Genomic DNA, 23,374 nt, shown 5'->3' on the forward strand with positions numbered 1-23,374 from the left:
TGTTTTGTTTTGTATAAGGAAGTTGCGTTGTTAATTTCAATACCTGTAATAGTACAGTAGTCCACACACGCACACATGTGCATTCAGCTAAGTTGGAATATGACTGTAATACAAACAGTTCAGTTTGTCAGGTACACGCAACACAGATTACAGTGTTTACATCTGTCTGCTTGAGAAAATCCCATTTGCTGCAATAAAAATTATCGAAGTGAGATGAACAGACTGAAAACTTTATTTGATTAGATAAAACATGTTAACAAAGTTTTACTTTGCAGTTGAAAAAAGGTAATAAATCGCAATATATCGCAATACTCAGCATATCGCAATATATTTAGTATCGCAATACTATCGTATCGTGACTCAAGTATCGTGATAGTATCGTATCGTGAGGCCTCTGGTGATTCACAGCCCTGCTGGGCAGGTATCTAATAGTAGAGCCTTGGGGGCAAGTGTTAGTGTTAATGGTGTGATAGTCTGAACTTTCCATTTCTGCTTTTTTTCATGGGAAACATGGATTTCCACATCCTGTGGTATAAAGTAATGAAGTAAAGGTACTTTGTTACAGTACTTAAGTAGTTGTCACTTGTCACTGCATTAAAAAAAAAAAAAAAAAAAAAATATATATATATATATATATATATATATATATATATATATGCTTTTACTCAACTACATTAACATTAGAAACCATTGATACTCGCTACAAAATAAAATCTGAATATAATTGTCTCATGATTATCCAGACTGTGCGCTGGTGCTCTCATCAGGACTGTTGAGGCATATCTCCCACAAGACCACGCACACATTTACAATAGTCTGGAGGAAGACCTACACCGTGGCCATATCTACAAAAGTAATGGTCTGCCTTCATAGGGATCAAAGATTTATCCTACAGAATGTGCCTTGTGTCTGCATAAGAACACTGAAATAATGTGTTTCAAAAATCTCAGTTGAACCTAAAAAAAAAAAAACACATTGCGGTTAGTAAATTAAGTAATTGCAGTGAAGTAATCAGTCAAGATACGATATCGTCGATAACATAGTTTGCCAACATTTTACTCAAAACCTCAACTCAGCAGCTAAGTGTATAAGATTGACTGAAGTGATATTATTATGGGTGACTTTAAGTTTTATCTGAGTCACTTTCAAGTAAGATATCTTTACTTTTACTCAAGTATGGCTTTCAAGTCCTTTATACAGCACTGCCCACTCCATAATCTCTCTCTCTCCCTTACACATATAAACATAAACTATATCTCTCTATCCCACTCTCTACCTCTCTCTTTCTCTCTCTCTCCTCTCTTTCTCTTCCTCTCTCCCACTTGTTCTCTTTGTGTGTCCTACCCTCTTGCTCTCCTTTCCTGTTTCTCTGAAGCATGCACACACACACACACACACACACGCACGCACGCACGCACGCACGCACGCACGCACGCACGCACGCACGCACACACACACACACACACACACACACACACACACACACACACACACACACACGCACGCACGCACACACACACATGGAGGCAGTGAAGAACTGCTTGTGGAGTGAGGAAGGTACAGTGGCAGAATGGTGGTGACATGCAGGGCAGGCTATATTTAGAGCTTGCAGGGTGGCAGCAAGTGTGTATAGAACCTCTCTCACTTCTCCGGTCCACCCCCCCACACTCCCCACCCACGACCTTAGTTCTGGAGTGCCTCCTTTAATAGTGAACAGCAGACAGACGGTGTTGACAGCGACTACCTAGGGGAATTTTTAGGAGTATATAATCTCAAAGGATGAGTCCTTGATCGCGGCTGGTGTGAAAAGATTCAAAGAACCAACCCCTTCAGTTTCAAGGTCTTCACTCTCACGCTTGGAGCAACCTGCACAGAGGGACTTGAAACTAAAGGCGTTGGTGATGCTGTCTGAATATAAAGCACCTGTAAAGCTCAATGGTGAATGGTGATTCTATTGGTAATTGTATTGCATTGTATATCTTAGGTATTTACTAGGGATGTTTGATATTGGCTTTTTTACCGATATCCGATATACCGATATTGTCCAACTCTTAATTTCCGATACCGATATCAACCGATAACCGATATATGCGGGGTTCCCCCCCCCCCCCAAAAACACATTATGCATACTTTTCACAATAAATAAAATAAGAATTTGTTCTTACTTGCTTGCCTGGGTAAATAAAGGTTAAATAAATGTAAAAGAAATATATATATATATATATATAAATATAAATCGTTTTTTGAAAACCGATACCGATAATTTCCGATATTACATTTTAATGCCAATCCGATAATATCGAACATCCCTAGTATTTACAGTATAGTGCTTTAGGACTGTGATGCAGACCTGTGTCCTGTCTCCATATTGTATGTTTCTCTTTTGTAATTAGTCTTTTATGCTGCTCTCTTGGCCCAGGTCACCCTCCGCAAAAAGATATCCTTGATTTCAATATCTGGTTAAATAAAGAGTTGGTAGTCGTTGCTGGATGGGATACCAGAGATGTCACTGAAGAGGCTACACGGCACTCACACAGTGTTGACTGTGGTGCGATAGACCAGTGGTTCTCAAACCGTTTTATGTTAAGGACCCCCAGTTGATGAGATTTAGTCCCAGGGACCCCCATCTGATATGTATCATATCATATTAATATGTACTGTTGGACTGTGGTAATTCCATGTACGAATAAATAAATGATGAAATGAAATGATGAAATATGTGTTGCTAGATATGATGTAGTCAAGGATTATCTAACAGTCTCTCTACTGTAGGTGGTGAGATATACCGTAGTAACAGAGGCGAGAGTGAAACCTATGAACAGAATAGGAATTTGTATACATTCTCTCTTTGGGGTTCTGCACACAATAAAGGCAAACGTAGTTAGATTTTTCCACTTTTCACACTAATCACTTTTTAATGTATTTTCAATGCAGATAAAACGCACCAACACACTTAATGACTAGAGATGAGGCACAGCTGGTTTTGGCAATGATTACAATCTTTATTTTAGTTCTCTATTGATGTTAAGGTAAGGGTTAACCACACAGAATAGGGTCGGCAATTAAAAAGAAGAACTACTTTGCCGGTATCTTTGCCCGTGTAGCCACCAGTAGGTCCTCAGAGGATGCTGATTGGTCCTAACCACTGTGGTTTTGGCACAAGCGCAAACTTGAAGCCTTACTAAATTGATTCTCCTATTATCTTGCAAAGCCGGCTGCCGTGCAATGTTAATAATAATAATAATAATAATAATAATAATAATAATAATAATAATAATAATAATAATAATAATAATAATAATAATAATAATAATAATAATAATAATAATAATAATAATAATAATAATGGATTCAATTTGTACCGCGCTCTACATTCGTGAGAATCTCAGAGTGCTACAGGAGATAGACAAAAGTTAAATGAATAAAACAATTAAAAATTAATAAAAACAATTAAAAAGACTAACAACCAGTGAAATGGAAGAACCTAAGAGTAAAATAAAATAAAAATAATAGTAAAATGAATAGAAGTAAAAATAAAAGTAAAAGAAAATTCAGGCAAAAGCCTTGTTAAAAAGAAATGTTTTTAGGCCCCTTTTAAAAACCTCGACGGATTGTGGTGCTCTCAGGTGGATGGGGAGAGCATTCCACAGTCTGGGTGCGGCGGAGCAGAAGGCTCGATCGCCCATGGAGTGCAGCTTAGTCCTGGGGGCTTTGAGGAGGTAGGCTGTGCCGGAGCGGAGGGAACGTGAGGAGGACTGGGGGGTGAGGAGTTCCTTGAGATAGGCAGGGGCACCACCGTGTACGCACTGGTGAGTGAGGAGGGACACCTTGTACTTAATTCTGTGTTCCACGGGGAGCCAGTGAAGGGATCTGAGGGTGGGGGTGATGTGATCATATTTGCGCACCCTCATCAGGATCCTAGCAGCGACATTCTGGATGGTTTGCAGTTTTTTAATGCTTTTGCTAGGAATCCCGATGAGGAGTGCATTGCAATAGTCCAGCCTGGAGGAAACAAAAGCGTGGACGAGTTTCTCGGAATCTGCCAGGGTGAGTGAGGGGCGGAGTTTAGTGATGTTTCGGAGGTGAAAGAAAGAGGTCTTGCAGAGGTGTTTGATGTGTGTATCATATGTGAGGTGGGGGTCCATTTTCACGCCCAAGTTGGTGACAAGGGTGGAAAGGGGAATGTCCTGACCGGAGAAGGAGATGGTGGTGATGGTGGTTGACCGGACCTGGTGTGGGGTACCGATCAGCATGGCTTGTGTTTTGGAACTGTTGACCTGGAGAAACCTGTGGTTCATCCACGCCTTAGTCTCCTCCAGGCAAGCGGTCAGTGTGGGGGGTGATGAAGGTGATGATGGTGTGATCCGGATATATAACTGGGTGTCGTCAGCGTAGCAGTGGAACGACACACCGTGCCGGCCGATGATGCGGCCGAGGGGGAGCATGTACAGGGTGAACAGCAGGGGGCCGAGGACGGATCCCTGGGGGACACCGCAGGTGACAGGGTGGTTGGAGGATGTTGCGCCTCCGAGGGAGACACACTCAGTCCGACCCGCCAAGAGGGACTGGAATAAGCCAAGGGCTAGGTCGCGGAGTCCGACATTGGAGTGGAGACAGTCCAGTAGAATGGGATGATCCACCGTGTCGAAGGCTGCCGATAGGTCGAGAAGGACCAGAATGGATGGGGTTCCAGCATCCGCCGCCATCAGTAGATCGTTGGTTACCCTGACCAGGGCTGTCTCTGTACTGTGCGCGGAGCGGAAACCAGACTGGAACTTCTCGAAGATGTTGTTGTCTCTGAGGTGTGCTTGGAGCTGCTTCGCAACTACCTTCTCCAGCACCTTGTAAAGGAACGGGAGGTTGGAGATGGGCCGGTAGTTGACGAGGGCCTCTGGGTCCAGGGTGGGTTTCTTCAGGAGGGGGGTGATGATGGCAGTTTTGAGGGCAGGCGGAACGTGGCCAGCCTGCAAGCAGAGGTTGATGGTGCTGGTCATGAGGGGACCAATAGTGCGGATGTTGGCTTTCACCAGGGCTGTGGGGAGGGGATCCAGAGCACACGTGGATGACTTCATCCTCCCGATGATGGCCTCGACCTCACGCTGCGTGGTGTCGCTGAAACAGCGGAGGAGCTGGGAGACTTCAGGCTGTAAGACAGCAGGTGGAGCAGGTGAGGAAGAGGAGCCGGGGAGGAGAGAGCGGATGCCCTCAACCTTGGATGTGAAAAATGACATGAAGTCATTACATCGCTTCTCAGTGGTCTCTCTGTGTGCCTGGGTTTGGGGTTTGAGGAGGTGGTGTATGGTGGAAAAAAGCTGTTTAGAATTGCCGGGGCTATTGTTGATGATGTTGGAATAGAACCGTGACCGAGCGTCCTTCAGGGCTTTGGAGTAGGCCTTTTGGTGCTCTCTGTAGACCTCTCTGTGCACGGTGAGTCCCGACGCAGTGAGGCGTCGCTCAAGGACACGGCCAGCCACCTTCATCTCCCTCAGCTCGCTGGTGTACAATAATAATAATAATAATAATAATAATAATAATAATAATAATAATAATAATAATAATAATAATAATAATAATAATAATAATAATAATAATAATAATAATAATAATAATAATTGATGTATTTTGTATAGCTCTTTTCAAAGACCCAAAGTCGTTAGGTTAGGTTAAATGACCATATATGGTCATGTGGATTTGAAGAAGGGGATAGGGAGGGGAAGAGGGTCGTTCCCTGGATGGAATCCTTCAGTCTGACAGAGGCATAGTCAGATATATTAACCAAACCTCATACATGCATACACACACACACACAGACACACACACACACAGACACACACACACACACACACACACACACACACACACACACACACACACACACACACACACACACACACACACACACACACACACACACACACACACACAGACACACACACACAGACACACACACACACACACACACACACACACACACACAGCAGTAGCAGTTTCGCATGGTGGGAGCTGCATTGGGGAACATACTGTCAGCTCTTATTGGATTAGTAGAAATGTCTGCTCTTCTACCCTCTGTGAATACAAAATAATCTCTCTCTGGCTGTTTGTCTCCCTCTCTCCCTCCCTTTATCTGTTTGTCTCCCTCTCTCCCTCCCTTTATCTGTGTGTCTCCCTCTCTCCCTCCCTTTATCTATTTGTCTCCCTCTCTCCCTCCCTTTATCTGTTTGTCTCCCTCTCTCCCTCCCTTTATCTGTTTGTCTCCCTCTCTCCCTCCCTTTATCTGTTTGTCTCCCTCTCTCCCTCCCTTTATCTGTTTGTCTCCCTCTCTCCTTCCTTTTATCTGTGTGTCTCCCTCTCTCCCTCCATTTATCTGTTTGTTTGTCTCCCTCTCTCCCTCCCTTTATCTATTTGTATCCCTCTTTCCCTCCCCTTATCTGTGTGTCTCCCTCTCCCCCTCCCTTTATCTATTTGTCTCCCTCTCTCCCTCCCTTTATCTGTTTGTCTCCCTCCCTTTATCTGTTTGTCTCCCTCTCTCCCTCCCTTTATCCGTTTGCCTCCCTCTCTCCCTCCCTTTATCTGTTTGTCTCCCTCTCTCCCTCCCTTTATCTGTTTGTCTCCCTCTCTCCCTCCCTTTATCTGTGTGTCTCCCTCTCTCCCTCCCTTTATCCTTTGTATCCCTCTCTCCCTCCCTTTATCTGTTTGTCTCCCTCTCTCCCTCCCTTTATCTGTTTGTCTCCCTCTCCCCCTCCCTTTATACTTTTGTCTCCCTCTCTCCCTCCCTTTATCGGTTTGTCTCCCTCTCCCTCCCTTTATCTGTTTGTCTCCCTCTCTCCCTCCCTTTATCTGTTTGTCTCCCTCTCTCCCTCCCTTTATCCTTTTGTCTCCCTCTCTCCCTCTCTCCCTCCCTTTATCTGTTTGTCTCCCTCTCTCCCTCCCTTTATCTGTTTGTCTCCCTCTCCCTCCCTTTATATGTTTGTCTCCCTCTCCCTCCCTTTTTTGTTTGTCTCCCTCTCTCCCTCCCTTTATCTGTGTGTCTCCCTCTCTCCCTCCCTTTATCTATTTGTCTCCCTCTTTCCCTCCCTTTATCTATTTGTCTCCCTCTCCCCCTCCCTTTATCTATTTGTCTCCCCCTCTCCCTCCCTTTATCTGTGTGTCTCCCTCTCTCCCTCCCCTTATATATTTGTCTCCCTCTCCCTCCCTTTATCTGTTTGTCTCCCTCTCTCCCTCCCTTTATCTGTTTGCCTCCCTCTCTCCCTCCCTTTATCTGGTTGTCTCCCTCTCTCCCTCCCTTTATCTGTTTGTCTCCCTCTCTTCCTCCCTTTATCCTTTGTCTCCCTCTCTCCCTCCCTTTATATGTTTGTCTCCCTCTCTCCCTCCCTTTATCTGTTTGTCTCCCTCTCTCCCTCCCTTTATCCTTTTGTCTCCCTCTCTCCCTCCCTTTATCGGTTTGTCTCCCTCTCCCTCCCTTTATCTGTTTGTCTCCCTCTCTCCCTCCCTTTATCTGTTTGTCTCCCTCTCTCCCTCCCTTTATCCTTTTGTCTCCCTCTCTCCCTCTCTCCCTCCCTTTATCTGTTTGTCTTCCTCTCTCCCTCCCTTTATCTGTTTGTCTCCCTCTCTCCCTCCCTTTATATGTTTATCTCCCTCTCCCTCCCTTTTTCTGTTTGTCTCCCTCTCTCCCTCCCTTTATCTGTTTGTCTCCCTCTCTGTATCTGTTTGTCTCTTCCTCCCCGTCTGTCTATGTACCAAGTGTTCACTGACTTGCTAGTATACAGTGTTAATAATAATAATAATAATACACTTTATTTGTATAGCACTTTTCATACAGAGGTTGCAGTTCAAAGTGCTTCACAACAGTAAAAAAATACAGGCATGAGCGAGCATAGCAAGGTATGGTAAATCACAGTGTTTCACATTAGGATCTATCATCCTAATAGGCTCTCTATTTACAGTTGCATTCAGTAATACAAATAATAAAATAGTTTAAAATGATTAAGTTTAAAAAATAGTCAAAAAATTATAAAATAGAACGGACAGTACAATAGAACAACAGTAAAAAATACAGGCATAAGCGAGCATACAAATTTAAAATGTAAATACAAAGAGATAGAGAGGTAGCAAGGTTAGGCAAATCACAGTTCTTCAGCAATACAAATAATAAAATAGAATAGATTAGATAGAGTAAAAAAGTGCAATTTGATTCAGTTTAAAATAGGCTAAAAAGAATAAGATAGAACGGACAGTAAAAAGTGTGATAAGATTGTTCAATAAATAAATCACAGTGTTTCACATTAGGATCTAGCATCCCAATAGGCTCTCTGTTTACAGTTTGATTCAGTAAAAAAAAATAGTCTAAAAATTATAAAATAGAACGGACATACAACAGGGTATTTAACATACAACAGGACAGTGTTTCACATTAGGATCTAGCATCCCAATAGGCTCTCTGTTTACAGTTTGATTCAGTAATACAAATAATAAAAAATAGTTTAAAATGATTCAGTTTAAAAAATAGTCATCAGTAAGAAGTAAAACGTCTGATAACCGACACATGAATTTGATAGGCAGTGTATAAAAGTAGGCAGGGTAAGAATAGTGCAGGTAAGTACAATTTGTGTCAGGATATCCCTGATGTTTCTATAATAATATTTCCCCTTGCCACTAGGTGGTAGCAGATATCTATCTTCAAATATTTGCCTGCATTACCCCACAGTGAAATGCCTGAGCAAAGAGATTTTTTTAGGTTTTAAGCTGTCTTTTAAAGATGTCTAGTGAGTTGGCTTCTCTGATGTTTTGGGGTAGTTTGTTCCACAGTTTTGGGGCATAGTTGATAAAGGCTGCATTACCGATCCTCTTTTGACTGTTTCTGGGAGCCTCTAGTAGTCCAGCAGCTGATGATCGCAGTGTTCTTGCTGGTGTGTAATTTATTAGAGTGTTGGCGATGTAGCTAGGTCCCTGTCCATTTAGAGCTTTGTATGTAAGGAGAAGGACCTTAAAGTCAATTCTAAATGTTACAGGAAGCCAGTGTAAAGCAGCTAAGACTGGACTAATGTGCTCTCTCCTTTTGGTTCTAGTTAGCAGTCGGCCTGCAGAGTTTTGGATTAGCTGCTGAAACCTCTCTGTGGTTTTCTTAGGGAGACCTGTGAAAAGTGCATTACAGTAGTCTAACCGGCTAGATATGAATGCATGGATTAGCTTCTCAGCATCGTTCTGATTAATAAATGGTCGTACTTTTGCTATATTTCTGAGATGGAAGAATGATGTTTTCGTCACTTTGCTAATATGAGAATTGAAGTTCAGTTCTGAATCTATGATAACCCCGAGACTAGTGACCTCAGATTTGATCCAAGGGGTTAGTCCTCCCAGGTTCTTTATTAATGTTTCTTTTTTAGTTTTGGGGCCAATAATTCGAATTTCAGTTTTGTTCTCGTTTAGTTTCAGGAAGTTCTTACTCATCCATTTATTTATTGCCAGTAAGCAGTCTGTAATGGAACTAATCGCTGTATCATTTGGTTCAGCAGATATGTACAGTTGTGTATAATCCGCATAGCTATGGAAATCTACATTATGTTCTCTGATGATATCACCCAGCGGGAACATGTAAAGGGAGAAGAGTAAAGGACCTAAGCAACTCCCTTGTGCAACTTCATAGTTGTTGTCGTATATATCAGAAATGTGATCTCCTAGTTTAACATAGAATTTCCTCCCTCTGATGTAGGGCTGGGCGATATAACGATAACGATAAATATCGCGATATATTTTAATAATCGATATCGAATATCGAAATAAAAAAAAATAAAAAAATTGTTTTTATTTTTTATTTTTTGTGACCTGCAACAGGGCAGTTTTAAAACCAGAGACAGTGGACAGACTTGTCTTTCTTGCCTGCAACTTAAAGTAATGGCTTTGCTTGTCCAAATGACAATACTGACCAAATTGAGATTTATTTTTCTCTTGTCCATTTATTTTGTTTGCTTTCTAATTTAAAATACAGTTTGAAACCGTCTGTACACAGTAGGCTATGTGTGCTAGCAGAACTAGACTCCAGTCACGAGTCACGGTGCACATGTGCGGTGGTTTGTCCACCAAAAAAGCGCCAAAAGATCGAGCCAGAACTGTTCAACTCCCCTGGAGCCACAGCCAGCAGAGAAGCCGGTTTACTTTAGCTTTTAAACCAGCTGCAGCCTGAGAACTGGAGTGTGAGGGGATGTAACACTAAAGATGGCGGCAATGACAAAGAATTGCTGCAAAATAAACATACATCTGTTGTTTAAAAATATAAAAAAAAAAAAAAAATTATACTTATAACAATTTCGATAATTATCGATATCGAGAAATATGATAACATTATCATATCGTTATCGCGATATGATTTGTTTCCATATCGCCCAGCCCTACTCTGATGTATGTTTTAAACCAGCCTAGCACATGTTCTGAGAAACCGACATGGTTTTCAAGACGATCGATTAGAATATCGTGATCGATTGTATCAAATGCTGCACTGAGATCTAGCAGGATAAGGATGGAGATCTTATTCTCGTCAGAGTTTAGCCTGAGGTCACTGATTATTTTGGTGAGGGCAGTTTCAGTGCTATGATATTTTCTGAATCCCGACTGAAATTCTTCTAAGATGTTGTTTTCTTCAAGAAAGGAATTTATTTGAACTGAAACTATCTTTTCAAGTACTTTACTAGGTTGGATATTGGACGATAATTTGCCATTTCATTACTATCCAAGTTAGGTTTTTTTAGTAATGGCTTACAACTGCTGTTTTAAAGGCATCTGGGAAAATACCAGTTCTAAGGGAAGTGTTTATGATATCTAGCACAGGGCTTGAAACACTATTAAACACCCGTTTGAAGAAAGCTGTAGGTATAAGGTCAATGTCTCAGGTGGAGGAGTTACATTCTGAGACAGTTTTGCAGAGTACATCTAATGTGATGCATGTGAATCTTCTCATGGTTACATTGCGCGGTTTGCTGCAATCAGCTTTATTGGGGAAGTTACTTCTTCAACTCACATTGTGTATTATTTCAACCCTTCTGAGAGTGTACAATGTTTTAAAGCCACTGGAACAGATTGCAGTAATCCTAGTGCATGTCAGTATGCCCTGTGGTTAGTTATTATGCAGGGCATGTATAGGGGGGGCACTGTGTTTTTCAATGGAGCTACTGTATACTGTTGTTATCCAAGGCCCCAGTATAAAACCTGTTTGAGCTGTCCAAGAAAGGTCCAAACCTACTCTGTTTTCCATGCACGGGTGAGTGCGGGTGCACGTGGCCTTGGCCTCAGTGATACAACATCAACAAACAGTCTGTGTCTGTCAGCTAACGCTACAGAGCTTCTCTACAGGAGTGTCTGTCAGCTAACGTTACAGAGCTTCTCTAGAGGAGTGTCTGTCAGCTAACGCTACAGAGCTTCTCTACAGGAGTGTCTGTCAGCTAACGTTACAGAGCTTCTCTATGGTAGTGTCTGTCAGCTAACGCTACAGAGCTTCTCTATGGTAGTGTCTGTCAGCTAACGCTACAGATCTTCTCTATGGTAGTGTCTGTCAGCTAACGCTACAGAGCTTCTCTACAGGAGTGTCTGTCAGCTAACGTTACAGAGCTTCGCTATGGTAGTGTGTGTCTGTCAGCTAACGTTACAGAGCTTCTCTATGGTAGTGTGTGTCTGTCAGCTAACGTTACAGAGCTTCTCTATGGTAGTGTCTGTCAGCTAACGTTACAGAGCTTCTCTACAGGAGTGTCTGTCAGCTAACGCTACAGAGCTTCTCTATGGTAGTGTCTGTCAGCTAACGTTACAGAGCTTTTCTATGGTAGTGTCTGTCAGCTAACGCTACAGAGCTTCTCTACAGGAGTGTCTGTCAGCTAACGTTACAGAGCTTCTCTATGGTAGTGTCTGTCAGCTAACGTTACAGAGCTTCTCTACAGGAGAGTCTGTCAGCTAACGCTACAGAGCTTCTCTATGGTAGTGTCTGTCAGCTAACGTTACAGAGCTTCTCTACAGGAGTGTCTGTCATCTAACGTTACAGAGCTTCTCTACAGGAGTGTCTGTCAGCTAACGTTACAGAGCTTCTCTACAGGAGTGTCTGTCAGCTAACGTTACAGAGCTTCTCTATGGTAGTGTCTGTCAGCTAACGTTACAGAGCTTCTCTATGGTAGTGTCTGTCAGTTAACGTTACAGAGCTTCTCTATGGTAGTGTCTGTCAGCTAACGTTACAGAGCTTCTCTATGGTAGTGTCTGTCAGCTAACGCTACAGAGCTTTTCTACAGAAGTGTCAGTCAGCTAACGTTACAGAGCTTCTCTATGGTAGTGTCTGTCAGCTAACGTTACAGAGCTTCTCTATGGTAGTGTGTGTCTGTCAGCTAACGTTACAGAGCTTCTCTACAGGAGTGTCTGTCAGCTAACGTGTCAGCTAACGTTACAGAGCTTCTCTACGGTAGTGTCTGTCAGCTAACATTACAGAGCTTCTCTATGGTAGTGTCTGTCAGCTAATGCTACAGAGCTTCTCTACAGGAGTGTCTGTCAGCTAACGTTACAGAGCTTCTCTATGGGAGTGTCTGTCAGCTAACGTTACAGAGCTTCTCTATGGTAGTGTCTGTCAGCTAACGTTACAGAGCTTCTCTACAGGAGTGTCTGTCAGCTAACGCTACAGAGCTTCTCTACGGTAGTGTCTGTCAGCTAACGTTACAGAGCTTCTCTACAGGAGTGTCTGTCAGCTAACGCTACAGAGCTTCTCTACAGGAGTGTCTGTCAGCTAACGTTACAGAGCTTCTCTATGGTAGTGTCTGTCAGCTAACGTTACAGAGCTTCTCTATGGTAGTGTCTGTCAGCTAACGTTACAGAGCTTCTCTATGGTAGTGTCTGTCAGCTAACGTTACAGAGCTTCTCTATGGTAGTGTCTGTCAGCTAACGTTACAGAGCTTCTCTATGGTAGTGTCTGTCAGCTAACGTTACAGAGCTTCTCTATGGTAGTGTCTGTCAGCTAACGTTACAGAGCTTCTCTATGGTAGTGTCTGTCAGCTAACGTTACATAGCTTCTCTATGGTAGTGTCTGTCAGCTAACGCTACAGAGCTTTTCTACAGAAGTGTCTGTCAGCTAACGTTACAGAGCTTCTCTATGGTAGTGTCTGTCAGCTAACGTTACAGAGCTTCTCTACAGTAGTGTCAGTCAGCTAACGTTACAGAGCTTCTCTATGGTAGTGTCTGTCAGCTAACGTTACAGAGCTTCTCTATGGTAGTGTCTGTCAGCTAACGTTACAGAGCTTCTCTATGGTAGTGTCTGTCAGCTAACGTTACAGAGCTTCTCTATGGTAGTGTCTGTCAGCTAACGTTACAGAGCTTCTCTACAGGAGTCTGTCAGCTAACGTTACAGAGCTTCTCTATGGTAGTGTATGTCAGCTAACGTTACAGAGCTTCTCTACAGGAGTGTCTGTCAGCTAACGTTACAGAGCTTCTCTATGGTAGTGTCTGTCAGCTAACATTACAGAGCTTCTCTACAGGAGTGTCTGTCAGCTAACGTTACAGAGCTTCTCTATGGTAGTGTCTGTCAGCTAACGTTACAGAGCTTCTCTACAGGAGTGTCTGTCAGCTAACGCTACAGAGCTTCTCTATGGTAGTGTCTGTCAGCTAACGTTACAGCGCTTCTCTATGGTAGTGTCTGTCAGCTAACGTTACAGAGCTTCTCTATGGTAGTGTCTGTCAGCTAACGCTACAGACCTTCTCTATGGTAGTGTCTGTCAGCTAACGTTACAGAGCTTCTCTATGGTAGTGTCTGTCAGCTAACGTTACAGAGCTTCTCTAGAAGAGTGTCTGTCAGCTAACGCTACAGAGCTTCTCTACAGGAGTGTCTGTCAGCTAACTTTACAGATCTTCTCTATGGTAGTGTGTGTCTGTCAGCTAACGTTACAGAGCTTCTCTATGGTAGTGTGTGTCTGTCAGCTAACGTTACAGAGCTTCTCTATGGTAGTGTGTGTCTGTCAGCTAACGTTACAGAGCTTCTCTATGGTAGTGTGTGTCTGTCAGCTAACGTTACAGAGCTTCTCTATGGTAGTGTCTGTCAGCTAACGTTACAGAGCTTCTCTATGGTAGTGTCTGTCAGGTAACGTTACAGAGCTTCTCTACAGGAGTGTCTGTCAGCTAACGCTACAGTGCTTCTCAATGGTAGTGTCTGTCAGCTAACGTTACAGAGCTTTTCTATGGTAGTGTCTGTCAGCTAACGTTACAGAGCTTCTCTATGGTAGTGTCTGTCAGCTAACGTTACAGAGCTTCTCTATGGTAGTTAGGGTGACCAAACGTCCTCTTTTGCCCGGACATGTCCTCTTTTCACGCCCTGTCCGGGGCGTCCGGGGGGGGTTTATTAATTCATCGAAATGTCCGGGGTTTCATTGTTTTTCAGTTTCAGTTTCAGTTTCACGGCCCTTTGCTAGCATCTGAAGGCTCGGAACTGCATTTTTCGCCGAACATATAAATTAGCGAATTAAAGCGCTATTCGTTGCCGTTCGAATGCCATCTGGATCGCCAAAATCCGTGCCTCTGTTCTCGAGTTACATGCCGATATGTCAGGCATGCGACTTTTTACATGGCGCGCCAGATTATCCAACCGGACTCCCGGAAAAGCATGCAGCTGCAGAGCCGCAGAGCCAGCGGCGCTCTCTGGGCCGCGCGCTGACGGCCGCACTGTGAGGCAATAGTATCCAGCTGCAGGACGACAGCACCAACACTCTCAGTACGCAACACTTTAAGGACCCACACTTTAAGGACCCTCGCTTCCATTGGCTGATTTAGGTCACGTGACCGTCCCACCCAATGGCTGAATTGGAGTATTGCACTGCGGGATTGATTGATTGATTGATTGATTGATTGATTGATTGATTGATTGATTGATTGATTGAAAACTTTATTAACAGATTGCAGAATGGGTACAGTACAGCTCAATACACACAATTGTTAAGGGGATGCAGACCAGAGAAAGACCTCTAAGCAGTACTGTTACATTTGTGACATACAGTAAATATATACAAGGGGGAGGGAACTGTACATTTATGATGAATTGAAAATGGGGGACCCTGATGTAAACAAGACTTGCGCGAGCAAATTCGAGCAAATTCGAGACACATATTCGGTTGCAAAAAGGTGTCCCACGGTCTCCTCTATGGCCGTCAATATTTTCACGCGGATCGGAAACACGGCGTGCCCGTGGCACACTTTACCGTTTCGGCGAGTTTATTCCACGCTATGTCCTCTTTTTTGGAAATCAAAATATGGTCACCCTAATGGTAGTGTCTGTCAGCTAACGCTACAGAGCTTTTCTACAGGAGTGTCTGTCAGCTAATGTAATGTACCATGATAGTGGTTTTCAAAAGAAATGTCAGGGGACCCACATTTTCAGTGTAAATATTGTTATGACCCAACATTTATTTGACAGATTACTGTGTGGGCTACAACAACATGTATCCTGTTTTTTTACCGTTAAACTACAAGCCAACAGTGTTTTTTCCCCCTCAATATGCCTATTTGTTGATGGAATTGAGAAGGCGTTGGCTATTATTTGTATTTTTTGCACAATCGAAGCGGACATGGCCACCTTCATTTCATTATATGTCTTGTGTATGTATGGGATGAATAAACCTCTTGAATCTTGAATCTTGAACTTCCAGAGAATAATTTGGGGACCCGTTTCACTCCTCCAAGACCCACACTTTGAAAAACGCTGTTCTGCGGGACTCCCTATTGTTTGTCTGATATGGACCCATGGATATATTGCCATCATTTCATAGGCAGGCAGCGGAGATTTTCCACTTTGAACAGGTAAGCTAGTTCCTAAAATGAAAATGCTTTTTAGAGAATAGCCACAGTGTCTGTACAAATAAAGGGATAGTTGTGATATTTTTTTTAACCCTAGCCGTGTTTCTTTTTTCTTTTTTTTTATCTCTCTTTCTCCGATTTTTTCTCTGTTTTCTCCCCGTCCCAATTTAGTCGTGCCAATTCCCCCCCTCCCCTACCTGGTTGTTGTGCGCATGTTCTCCTACTGGTTGGTACAAGGGAACCCTGAAGTATCCGCACGCTTCCTCCAACACGTGCGGCGACAGCCAGTGGCTCTCTTCTCACCTGGCGGCGAGGGCTCTCATTGGTGAAGTGTAACGCGTGGGAGGTCACGCTGCCTTCCTCAAGTCCTGCCTCCGCTGAGCAAGCGCCCAGACCTGACCTGTAGGCGTCGCTGTCCACAACGCCAGTTTCCCACCCACGGCTTCCCTCCCCCTAACCCAGCCAAACGAGTTAGTATAGCGATCAGCCCAAGCCAAGGCAATGCTGACTCCGGGAGTCGAGACCGCAGCCTCTTGCATTGGTGACGAGCGCAATCTCCGCTACGCCACCTGACCACTCCCTCTAGCCGTGTTTCCTGCTCACACCAATGACGTTGTTTGTCGGTAGAGTCTTTTCTCAGCACGATCCGTGCTGTTCCTCATTCTAGCTTCAGATTATTAGCGACAAACCAATGCAAAGTCAATGGGGTCGAGCTCCTGCCTGTACAAGCTGGTTGATGCTCGCTGAAATGTACTTTGTGTGCACTGTGGAGTACATTACAGTGAGCCTTCAGTCAGCTCGTACAGAAGTGTGACCCCATTGACTTTGCATTGTTTCGTGGCTAACTATCTGAATGAGGAACAGCACGGATTGTGCTGAGAAAGGACGATCAACAACATAATTGGTAAGTAAGAAATACTGTAAGGCTAGGGTTAAAAAAATCTGAACTATCTCTTTAACCGTCATCACATTTACATATGCATTTATTCTTTCCAATCAAAAAGGAAATTCTATTTCTGTGAGGCCTCTAACTGGAGATAAGGGAGAATGAAGTCAAACTGGCCCAACATAACACTTTACTGTTATCCTTTCATTATTCCAGACTTCTTCTAGCAGAAATGTAATTTAGGAGATAAATAACATTACACTCCATGGAGGAGTGTGATTTGAACTCATCTCTGCAGTCGTTCCACTATCATTTCTCTAACAGTGGTGGTTGTGAGTAATTATCTCTGCCAAGGCAAAGCCAGGGAGGAGGTTATGTAATCGATCCCATGCACGTGTGTGTGTGTGTGTGTGTGTGTGTGTGTGTGTGTGTGTGTGTGTGTGTGTGTGTGTGTGTGTGTGTGTGTGTGTGTGTGTGTGTGTGTGTGTGTGTGTGTGTGTGTGTGTGTGTGTGTGTGTGTGTGTGTGTGTGTGTGTGTGTGTGTGTGTGTGTGTGTGTGTGTGTGTGTGTGTGTGTGTGTGTGAGATCGGTCCACGGCATATCTTAACAATTGACTATCTCAGATGAAGAACCATATAAGTCTGTTTGATGTTTTCAAAGGAACAATGTGTTCAAACCTTATTATCTAAAGATGGTAAGTTGGAGTGTTGTGTTCATTCATAGGTAAAGACAGTAGAGGTTGAGTACTTTATTATCTAAAGATGGTAAGTTAGAGTGCTGTGTTCATTCATAGGTAAAGACAGTAGAGGTTGAGTACTTTATTATCTAAATATGGTAATGTTGTGTTCATTCATTCATAGTTAAAGACAGTAGAGGTTGAGTACTGTACTATCTGGTGATATATCACATTCACACAAATCCAAGTGATTTGGATTGATTTTACAACTGCCAATTTATGGACTGTCCAAAAAAATGTCAAAACTGACTTAGATATGGTTCTTCAGGGCAAGGGTTAAATTAAGGGCCGGATTGCAAGGACATTTTGATGTATACATTCATGATCCAGACAAAGACATGTTGCCAAAAGGTGTTGATACTGGGTGTACCGTACCAATAAAGAAGAATGTTTAGAACATCTATTGGTCTCCAAGAGTTGCTGAATTGTTCTCCAAACACAAGCAGAGTTTTGCTTACAAGATGGTGAAACAAGCGTGAATCCGCAATATCTGCGACTGCGTAAGTTTCAAGTTTCAAGTTTCTTTAATAGTTGTCATACAGAAGTACAGAAAACTTTCATACAAAATGCTTCTTACTGTTACGCTCCAGAGACTGTGCTAGACAAGATAGTATCAAATAACATAGTATAGCATGTAATTTAGAAGAAGAAAATGAGGTCACAGTGTTCGGTATAGACATATGTACAATGTTCTGAGTTACCATATAATATACAATACTATGCAGTGTACTAATGTACAGTACTATATAGTGCAAAGCAGAAATGGGATGAGGTACAATTTAGGTACAATTTACAGTAAGGTGTACGAGTTGTAGTGCAATCCTTCATCAATAAATATAAAGTGTGGGGAGTGGGTGCTACAGTGTGTTTGTTTAAAGTGGGTGTGTGCTATAAAGTGTGTGGAGTGGGTGCTACAGTGTGTTTGTTTAAAGTGAGTGTGTGCGTGTGGATGTGTGTGCTATGTGCGTTTGGTGGTTGTTGTTGTGTAGTGTTCATTGTTCGTTTAGCAGCCTGATGGCCTGGGGATAGAAGCTTCTTCTGAGTCTTTCTGTGCTCGCCTTGAGACTCCGGTATGTGCATGCATTCACACACACACACACACACACACACACACACACACACACACACACACACACACACACACACACACACACACACACACACACACACACACACACACACACACACACACACACACACACACACACACACACACACACACACACACACACACACACACACACACACACACACACACACACACACACACACACACACACACACACACACACACACACACACACACACACACACACACACACACACACTAACATATTGTTGAAAACTGTGACCGCTAGAGAGTGGGGACGCTTTTGTAGACCAACCGACTAACTATAGAGTTGCTGGTTCTTTTCTGAATCGATTTAGAGGACCCTCTTTTCACTGTCTTCTTTCTGTCCTTTCTACTTCTTCTCCTCCTTCTCCTCTCTATGCGGTAATGAATAGAGGGGAGTTAACGTCAGCTATGTTTCGTCAACAGGAGTCTCGTCCTGGAAAACAGCATCTGTACGATATCCGTGTGTTGATGGATGAATGGATGTGGATAAATAGAGAGAGACAGAGACAGAGAGGGCAGCATGCGTGGGGTTGAGGGCACGCGGTATGTGTGAATGAGTACTGTGTATTATATACAGTACTGTATATGCTCTATGCATACAATATCAATTTTCAGCACATTTGTCTATAATCTACCTTCCTCAGTTGCTAGGAATGTAATAAACACACACACAGACACACACACACACACACACACACACACACACACACACACACACACACACACACACACACACACACACACACACACACACACACACACACACACACACACACACACACACACACACAGCTGCCTGGAGTTCTGAGATAAAACAGTGGTATTTTAATCTGTGGGTGGCCTACAAAGAAGCCAATAATGTTCACAATGAGAGTTTGGGTCTCTCTCTCTCTCTCTCTCTCTCTCTCTCTCTCTCTCTCTCTCTCTCTCTCTCTCTCTCTCTCTCTCTCCCTCTCTCTCTCTCTCTCTCTCTCTCTCTCTCTCTCTCTCTCTCTCTCTCTCTCTCTCTCTCTCTCTCTGTATGTGTGTGGGTGTGTGTCTCTCTCTCCACTTCTCTCTCTATCTCTTTCTATCTCTTTCTACCTCTCCCTCTCTCTCTCTCTCCCTCTCCCTCTCTCTGTGTCTCTGTCTATGTCTGTGTGTGGATGTGTGTGTCTCTCTCTCTCCCCTTCTCTCTCTATCTCTTTATAACTCTCTATCTCTCTCTCGCTCACTCTCTCTCTCCCTCTCTCTCTCTATGTCTGTGTGTGGGTGTCTCTCTCTCTCTGTCTGTCTCTTTCCCTCTTTCTCCTAACTCACGTTTTCTCTTGCTGTCTCCTCTCTGTTATATCTCTCCCTCTATCCTCTGCTCTCTATCTGTCCCATATTGTTAGGAATGGGGGTAGTGAGGGAAGGAGAGTAGAACCCAATGTTGCAGGACAATGATGATGAGAGAGGAGGCAGAGACGAGGGAGTAGAAAATAATGATTTGTATTTGAAGAGCAACCGGTAAACAAGGGCACGTTACAAAACAACAAAACAGATGCAGCCTAGCTGGCACTGAGGAAGAACGAACTGTGAACACGAAAAGGAAAGGCAACAAAACAAAATACTTATCGAACACTTACTTAGACAACAACACTACAGGGTACGGAGGCGTCGACAGGAACAAGGGAAAACGGAGGTATGTCACCACACAGAGAAGAAGACCGAACACACATATATACACCGACTAATTACAATTGGCCACACCTGGCCAGGCCAGTCTAAAACACCACAACAACCAACTAAACACAAAAGCAAATTACAAAACCACAAGCAGACAGGGGAACCACATCACATAAGGGAAGGGACATTCAATAACACACACCATGAAATCACATTAATTATATTCATCATAATAGTCAATATCGGTGTGATGATTGCCTGCACCATCTGAATCATCTGGCCACTAGAGGGAGGTAGGAGACCAGGTAGGAGACCACTGTTCCCATTGTGACCACTATTTACATTTTGGCCACTGTTTACATTGTCCTACCTGGAACCGTTACACATATAGCAGTGGTTCTCAACATGGGGGCCAGGAACCCCCAACTGGGTCACAAGATGATGTATCTTTCTCAAGTTTATAGGGATTTTTCTCAGCACTATTTTCTCTGAGTTGTCTGGTAATCCAGAGGCTCCCGGTACGATTCCTGTTCCTCCCGGGCAGCGTGTCAAAGTGTCCTTGAGCAAGACACTTAACCCCTAACTGCTCCTGATGAGCAGGTTGGCACCTTGCATGATTGCCTCCGCCGTCCGTCGGTGTATGAATGTGTGAGTGAATGGGTAAAATTGGAGGAACAAATTGTAAAGTGCTTTGGATAAAAGAGCTACATGTATATAAGTGCACCATTTACCATTTACCATTTTATCTAATGCCCTCCTCCAATCATGAATCCTCATAAATTAAATAAGGATCATGATTATGTATCAAAGGAAGTTGAAGGTCATAGACCATAGAGTCATAGGCCTTAGAGCCTCAACACTGAAACCATCAGGCCTTAGAGCCTCAACACTGAAACCATCAGGCCTTAAAGCCTCAACACTGAACCCACCAGGCCTTAGAGCCTCAACACTGAAACCATCAGGCCTTAGAGCCTCAACACTGAAACCATCAGGCCTTAAAGCCTCAACACTGAACCCACCAGGCCTAGAGCCTCAACACTGAAACCACCAGGCCTTAGAGCCTCAACACTGAAACCATCAGGCCTTAGAGCCTCAACACTGAACCCACCAGGCCTAGAGCCTCAACACTGAAACCACCAGGCCTAGAGCCTCAACACTGAACCCACCAGGCCTAGAGCCTCAACACTGAAACCACCAGGCCTTAGAGCCTCAACACTGAAACCACCAGGCCTTAAAGCCTCAACACTGAAACCACCAGGCCTCAGAGAAAATTGTGCTGAGAAAAGTCCCTATAAAATTGGGAAATGTCATGAGAAATGTCTTGGGGGAAATGCGTGTACTGAAACATACAACAACAAACAAATAAAACTGTTCACCTTGAGGGAAATGGTCTTCTTGCAAGATAGAGCGCTAACATGCACACTGTTGAGTTCCAGCTCTAGCTTTTTGCATTAACCCTTTCACTACCACGCTACCAAAGGGTTAACCCTTTCACTGCGACAATACAGAAGGTTAACCCTTTCACTGCCACATGACAAAGGGTTAACCCTTTCACAACCACACTACAGAAGGTTAACCCTTTCACTACCACACTACAGATGGTTAACCCTTTCACTACCACACTACAGGCGGTTAACCGTCTGTAGTGTGGTTGTGAAAGGTTAACCTTCTGTAGTGTGGTTGTGAAATGGTTAAGACCATGTGTCTGTCTGTCTCTCACCCTCTCTCTGACTCTCCCTTCCACTCATATATTAATGTGTGTGTGTTTCTGTGTGCATATGTGTATGTCTGTGCCGGTTGTGTGTGTGTGTGTGTGTGTGTGCGTGTGTGTGTGTGTGTGTGTGTGTGTGTGTGTGTGTGTGTGTGTGTGTGTGTGTGTGTGTGTGTGTGCGTGCGCGTGTGCGTGTGCGTGTGCGTGTGTGTGTGTGTCTCTACAGAGCAGCACGAGCGTTCGGAGACTACCTGTCTCACACACACCCTGAAAACAGAAACGGATCAGGTCAGAGGCTCTGCCACCCCCTCTGTTTTTCCTTCACTTCATCCCTCCATCCCCTTCCTTCCGTCTGTTCATTTAGGACCCATGGTTTGATGTTCTGCCTCTGATCTGATCAGCTACTCATCCAACACCATCCTCAGTTTAACTTTTAATTTTTGTTTGTTATTAGATGCAAAGCACCTCATAGACCCACAATGTCACTCACTCACTCATTCACTCAGTTAGCCATTCTACCCCTAGTGGCGGCACATAGGCATGGCACTTTGAATTCTGTTATTTATAGAATCTGCCCTCATATTTGGCATGCATGAGACTGTGTGTGTCCTTGTTCATGTGAGCTGCAGCAGTCTCTTTGGCTGAAAGTGGTCTAGTATGATTGCGCTTTTGCACAGTTTGTTTGAAATGGTCAACATTTTTACTTTTGTTGCAGTTTTTATTAGTTCGGTTTTACTTCAAATTTGCCAATTGACAAACAAACCAAACATTGTAAACAAAGCCATGTGATCATACAGGTCAGCCTTTGATTGGACATAATTTTGAATCCTAACAAACATGTGAACAGAAGTAATCTCGACTTTGGCTTGTTGCACAACTGTTGTGAAATTCTATGTTTTCCAATTCACTGTTGGTGATTAATTATGCACTACTGTCTAGGGCTACTGCCACCTGAATTATGAGTGAATATCACAACATTATTTGGCTACCTAGCGGCATGTTGTGATGAGGAAAGATTGCACATTTGGAAATATATGGAAAGGTTTGAACAAAAACTGCCCTAGCAGCTTCATTAATCGCACAATTTATTGTCCTGCTTTTGGTCCAATTACCTTGACACCTCAAACAAACTGTTCCAGGGTTCACTTGGAAGTGGGCAGAGACCACCTGAAACAGGTGGACCAGGGTGAGACCGCCTGAAACAGGTGGACCAGGGTGAGACCACCTGAAACAGGTGGACCAGGGTGAGACCGCCTGAAACAGGTGGACCAGGGTGAGACCACCTGAAACAGGTGGACCAGAGTGAGACCACCTGAAACAGGTGGACCAGGGTGAGACCACCTGAAACAGGTGGACCAGGGTGAGACCGCCTGAAACAGGTGGACCAGGGTGAGACCACCTGAAACAGGTGGACCAGGGTGAGACCGCCTCAAACAGGTGGACCAGGGTGAGACCGCCTCAAACAGGTGGACCAGGGTG

General features: G+C 43.7%; 1 protein-coding gene across 1 annotated transcript in view; it reads left to right on the forward strand.

Moving 5' to 3' along the window:
• The window catches only part of LOC311237171 (NMDA receptor synaptonuclear signaling and neuronal migration factor-like), a gene marked incomplete at both ends in the record, with an annotated part of 205,911 nt that overhangs the window by 88,499 nt on the left and 94,038 nt on the right, over positions 1-23,374 (forward strand). Inside the window, one exon of the mRNA XM_084324980.1 lies at positions 22,122-22,183. Coding sequence (XP_084181106.1) covers positions 22,122-22,183 — 62 coding nt within the window. The remainder of the gene's footprint in view (positions 1-22,121; positions 22,184-23,374) is intronic.

Source organism: Notolepis coatsorum (assembly GCF_963971535.1).
Source record: "Notolepis coatsorum genome assembly, chromosome: 11".
NCBI lineage: Eukaryota > Metazoa > Chordata > Actinopteri > Aulopiformes > Paralepididae > Notolepis > Notolepis coatsorum.